This window comes from Pseudoliparis swirei, chromosome 5 (genome assembly GCF_029220125.1).
Source record: "Pseudoliparis swirei isolate HS2019 ecotype Mariana Trench chromosome 5, NWPU_hadal_v1, whole genome shotgun sequence".
Lineage (NCBI taxonomy): Eukaryota > Metazoa > Chordata > Actinopteri > Perciformes > Liparidae > Pseudoliparis > Pseudoliparis swirei.
This window is the reverse complement of record NC_079392.1, coordinates 8,057,582-8,063,148: the sequence shown is the minus strand read 5'-3', so window position 1 is coordinate 8,063,148 and position 5,567 is coordinate 8,057,582. Positions and strand designations below refer to the sequence as shown.

Genomic DNA, 5,567 nt, shown 5'->3' with positions numbered 1-5,567 from the left:
AGGGAGAAAGGGAGGAGGGACACGCCCTCTTCCTCTTCTTCTTCCTCTTCTTCTTCCTCCCCCTCCTCCTCCTCCAAACACTGTGCCATTCAGTGACGCTCAGACAGAAAATAAGCCAGCTCACTTTTTCTCCCCTGATCGTCACCCATGCTGCTCCGGGGGTTCGGCTGCTCCAATTACGTAATCCAACAGCGATTTGATGACGTATGGGTTGGACGACATTCAATTTAATTTCAATAAAATATCATAAACTGGTTGAGGGTGACTAGTTTGTATTCTCAGATAGGCTGCTTCGAAACAATAAGTGATCTTTTGCAATGGTGGAGAGTACAATTTCTAAACTATTGTGTTTTACTGTGTATTTACAATTATTTAGTATTTAGAGTATTTGATTTTACTTTATACCTCAACCTCAATGGGCTTTTTACTTCACTGAGTTTATTAGAAATTAGTTAGTTAATTTACTTATTCAGATTAATAATTCAAATTCTAAAAAGACTAATTAATGATGTTTTGTCTACAGGTTCGACACCAGTAACTACCATTACCAACTGTGGCCTTAAAGTGCATCAATGATTATGATATAATATATATTATTCAGAAATGAGACTCAGTAATTTAGCATTTTGGTACTTAAAGTATTTGTTGTCCAGTATCACCCACGGCAACAGGACAGGAACCAATAAAAATCCATCAGGCACATCTTGTCTCAAAAAGATGCAGAAAAATTGGTTCACGCGTTCGTTACTTCGAGACTGGATTACTGCAACTCCTTATTAGCAGGCTGCTCTAATAAATCTCTTAGGTCCCTCCAGTTGATCCAGAATGCTGCAGCTCGTGTTCTCACTCAAACTAAGAAAAGAGATCACATCACTCCTGCACTAGCTGCTCTGCACTGGCTCCCAGTAAAATCAAGAATCACTTTTAAAATTCTTCTCTTAACCTACAAAGCCTTGATTGGTGATGCTCCATCATATCTTAAGGAGCTTGTCGCACCATATTGCCCCACTAGAGAGCTACGCTCACTAAATGCGGACTACTTGTAGTTCCTAGAGTCTTAAAAGTAGAATGGGAGCCAGAGCCTTTAGTTATCAAGCTCCTCTTTATGGAACCAGCTTCCAATTTCAGTCCGGGAGGCAGACACAGTCACCTCGTTAAGAGTAGACTTAAGACCTTCCTCTTTGACAGAGTTTATAGTTAGGGCTGAATCAGGTTTGCCCTGGTCCAGCGCCTTGATATGCTGCTATAGGCTTATGCCGGCCGGGAGACGTTTAGAATCCACTGAGTACCTATCTCCGCTTTGCTCTCTCCTTAAGGATGAATTTTCATCTCTCAATCACACGTTACTAACTCTGCTTTCTCCCGGAAGTCCTTGACTTTACGTCTCATGGGGTCATCGGACCCTATGTGACGGCATAGATCCCATCTGCCTGATGGATCGTCTGGGTCGTGGAATTCCTGCTCATGACTACGCCACTGTCCTGTTGAGACTCCGCCCACTCCTCCTCCCCACCGCCATCTGCCTGATGGATCGTGGAGGTCTCCATCGTGGAATATGCCTACTATGAACTATTCATACACTCTGTCATATTCATTGAATGTATTTTAACTCTAAATCTGTCCTTCTGTACACATTACATCTATTGCATCTGTCCATCCTAGGAGAGGGATCCTCCTCTGTTGCTCTCCTGCAGGTTTCTTCCCTTTTTTTCCCCCCTGAAGGGTTATTTGGGAGTTTTTCCTGGTCCGATGTGAGGTTTTGGGGCAGGGATGTCTATGTGTACAGATTGTAAAGCACTCCGAGACAAATTTGTAATTTGTGAAATTGGGCTATACAAATAAACTGAATTGAATTGAATCTCCAGCTCCAACAGAGACACATTCACACACAGCCAAACAAAGAACAGTTTATCCAGATGCAGCTTCATGAGCAGGACAAATGCTTTAATGCAGCTGTTGTTCCTAAAACACAGCCCTAGTCTTAACTCAGTTAGTTTTCTTTTTCTTTTCTCCCTCTCGAGTGTCCTTTTGTCTGATCTGCTTCTCCATTATGAAGCGTCCAGACCTCTCGGGTTCCCAGGTCTCAGACGGTCTGGGTTCAGTTCTACCTTCCCGTCTCTATTATGTCCAAACTCAACACACAGAAGCAGCACTTCACTTTGCATAATCCCCACACTCAGAGACACTCTGTTTTTAGAAATCATTTTGCCGAAGGATGAAATTCCCTTGGGACTATTTGATCATATCTTGCACTAAACTGGAACTGTCATTCTGCCAGCTTAATCTTAATATAGTTCTGTATTGGTTTGTTTCTTATATATATTTTCTGCACAGCTTTTATATCTTGAGGCACTTTGAATTGCATGTTGAAAGGTTCCATACAAATAAACTTGCTTTGCATTATGTCTGTTTTGTAATTGATTTTATTTAATAGACCATATTTCTCATTGGGATAAATGGCATTCTCTAAACGTTACAATAACTGTGGTTGTTACGTGCTTATATTTAGACTTCAAACTGTTTAGAAGTCTTAGAAATACATCTGTGGAGGTTTGTCTTTCGCTGACTCGATAAAGAATTGCAGGACATTACATACATGAGAATTCAACTACTTCAGGCTTGGTAGATGAACTTTATTTTGCCCTTAGAAAGACAGGAAAGCCAAAAAAGCAACAAAAAAAGAGGATCAAAACCATCTTTAAAAAGAAAAACACAACCCTGTACCTCAAGAATTTTCGAAGAGAAGTCTCAAATAAATAGAAACAGTGGATCAGTTGGGCACATCTGTGCAGCAGGATCAGGCTGGTTTGCAGTTTTAACAACGTTTGGGTTTGATTACATCCGATTACTATATTGTTCTAGTATATGCACGTCCACATCGAGAGCTGTTGCTGGCTTTGTTTTCGATATCAGTGCAGTCAGAACTTTGTGGAGCCGAAACGAGACCAGCAGATCCATTTTGTTCATCAAAGCCTGTAAAGTTGCGGGTGAATCCTCCTCCTTCCTGCTCATTCCCCTCACACCGCGTTCCCCGTGCTCACGCTCGTCTGCGTGGCGGTGGTGTACGTGGGGATGCTGTACTTGGTGAGGACAGTCTTGAACTGCTCCAGCGTGGCGTCGGTTCGAACCCCCGTCGGGTCAAAGTGAGTCCGGCTCACCCTGAAGCCGGCCTCCGTCAGGTACTGAAGGAACTTATTCAACCTGAGAAGACCAAAAGACTTCATCATAATCATAGTAAGCATAAACATGAATACAATCTTCCCGTCTGTGGCCCTCAGCTGAGTTTAAAAAACACCTCACAAATATATAGCGTCATATCTTAAAAAATAAATAAAAGGCTCAGTAATTTCTTTCAACAGCTGGTCACTGTAGTTTTTAATCAAACAGGAGGAAATAGTGCATTTGTTGGGGACTATTTTCAACAGCAAATTAATCCCCATTTGGTGCTCTGGTGAGTGATTTTGAGCATGGCGGTGCATATGGGATTTAGTCTAAATGAACTACAGTGTGTGTGTGTGTGTGTGCTCATGGTGAAGGAACATGTCAGCCAGTGCACACTGGCGTGTTTTTTAATAGTTTCTGGACAACAATGGAGCTCAATGGCACAGAGGAAGAAGATATATATCGGGCTTTGATCCACACACACAACACTTGGTAGCGGATGCCATCATTGTTGGTTTGAGTGTGGACCCGATAGATGACACAAGAACATATCCGAGGTCAAAGGTCACTTACTTGGGCATGTTCATGCCTCTGATGCTGTGGCGGTGGATGCTGTAGTAGAAGGGCGGGTGATCCAGGAACACGTCGGACTTCATCTTCTTCAGTACACTCCCCGACTCTTGTCCCGACTTCCTCTTACCTGCAGGAAAGAAAAAACAATCAGATCGGAGGAGAAACCTAAACTGAGCGGGACCCCCTGTGAGACTGTGCTAAAGCCAGCAGTGACTCATGCTGCAGGCTTTGTTCAAACCCTCCTAGTGCCATTTTTTTTAATCTAGTGGAGACCTCAGAGTTTCCAAAGATAGCAAATCTGTCGGACTGAATTTTGGGGGCACGAAAATAATATTTCCTTTTGTGTCGTGACGCTGCTGTGGCAACAGAAACAGTTCAGGCATCACATTCCATGTGGAAAGGAGCGGATCAGCCGGCGCTTCGCTTTAATTTTGTTTTTGTTGGTTTGGACGCTGCTTCCTCAGTCAACAGAATAAACCTGAGAGTCTTGGCTATCACCTCGCGGCTGAGGAAGGAACAAGGAATTTGGCTTATGGACGGTCACTGAACGCTTGGAATAAACCAGATACACTCAGCTGTACTACGATATTGTACAAGGATATATAAAGTATATGTCACTTCTCATTCATATATGTGATCCTTATCGTTCAGCTCGTACACATAAGCTAAACGGTACATTGTGTGGTTAGAATTTTAATTTGATGTGCTAGTTTGAGCAAAAACGAAAAATCTTGTTTTTGGGAAATGTGTGAGATAATGTGTACAACAGAAATAAACTAGAATGGGCACTCGGTAGAGCGCATACCTTCGCATATCACAAGATTGGGCATTGAATTATGAACATGTTGGCATTAGTTGCATGCCAATTGGATAAAAATTGACCGTGCTATGGGAAAAATAAGATTTTGACCTTTTCATGACCTTGACCTTTGACCCGATCGATCCAAAAATCTAATCAAATGGTCCCCGGATAATATCCAATCATCCCACCAAATGTCATGCAATTCGGTTAAATACTTTTTGTGTTATGCGAGTAACACGCATACAAATAAATTAATAAATAAATAAATACACGGCGATCAAAACATAACCTTCCGCATTTTCAATGCGGAGGTAATGATGTAATTCTTCTGAATCCAACTGGCTTCATGGAGAAAGAACTTCAGAGTCTCACCAGACGGCTCGGCAGGACCCGACTCGGTCTTGATGACGACGCCGCACTCCACTGCGGAGAGGAGACACAATGTTACCCGTCAGCGAGGCGTTTTCGTGACGCGCGCAGACGAGGCGGGATGCTTCACCCTGGTTGGCGAGGGCGGCCGGCCCGTGGACCAACGCCTTGAGGGTGGTGCAGTCGGACTCGCAGATGAGATTTTTGATGAGCGTTTGGATGTCGTCCATGTTGTGCTGCACTGCCGCCGACAGCATCCTCCTCAGGAAGCCCGTGTTAAACAGAGGACCCGACCTGAACACACACACACACACACACACACACACACAGTGAAAGGTTTGGAATGAGTTATTCTTCCTTCCTTCAATAATTAGACAATATTTCAACAGAGATTTTTTTCAAAGAAAACGAAAAAGCATAATTCAGACACCACATGTTTTATTTACACTTGAAATAGTTACGTCACCCAAAAGAAGAGCTAAATGATTCAAACTTCCATTTAGTGCAGCTCGTCTCACGGGCTGCATTATTGTGCTACGCTTCCCGTTTCTTTTAACAATAACTGGTGATCCTTATTTAACTGCTGCTCAGAGGGATCGTTGTCCCCTTCTGCCCGTTCAATTGTCAGTCTGGTTGGACCATTGTACGGAGGTTTGTTCTC

At 43.0% G+C, this 5,567-nt stretch overlaps 1 protein-coding gene across 1 annotated transcript; it reads right to left on the bottom strand.

The window, feature by feature from the left end:
* Positions 1 to 2,612: 2,612 nt before the first annotated feature.
* Positions 2,613 to 5,535, bottom strand: trmt1l (tRNA methyltransferase 1-like). Its single transcript, XM_056414694.1, has 4 exons — positions 5,037 to 5,535; positions 4,910 to 4,960; positions 3,736 to 3,862; positions 2,613 to 3,201 (listed from the first exon to the last, which is right to left on the bottom strand). The coding sequence occupies exons 1-4, from the start codon at positions 5,161 to 5,163 to the stop codon at positions 3,018 to 3,020; spliced, it is 489 nt and encodes a 162-aa protein (XP_056270669.1). The 5' UTR covers positions 5,164 to 5,535; the 3' UTR covers positions 2,613 to 3,017.
* Positions 5,536 to 5,567: the final 32 nt, after the last annotated feature.

Excerpts from the sequence above, each read along its gene's own strand:
- trmt1l (XM_056414694.1), bottom strand. The coding sequence starts at position 5,163 with ATGCTGTCGGCGGCAGTGCAGCACAACATGGACGACATCCAAACGCTC. Across the intron at positions 4,961-5,036 it reads GGCCGCCCTCGCCAACCAGG|TGGAGTGCGGCGTCGTCATC; the intron begins GTGAAGCATCCC and ends TCCTCTCCGCAG. Across the intron at positions 3,202-3,735 it reads AGAGGCATGAACATGCCCAA|GTTGAATAAGTTCCTTCAGT; the intron begins GTAAGTGACCTT and ends TGGTCTTCTCAG.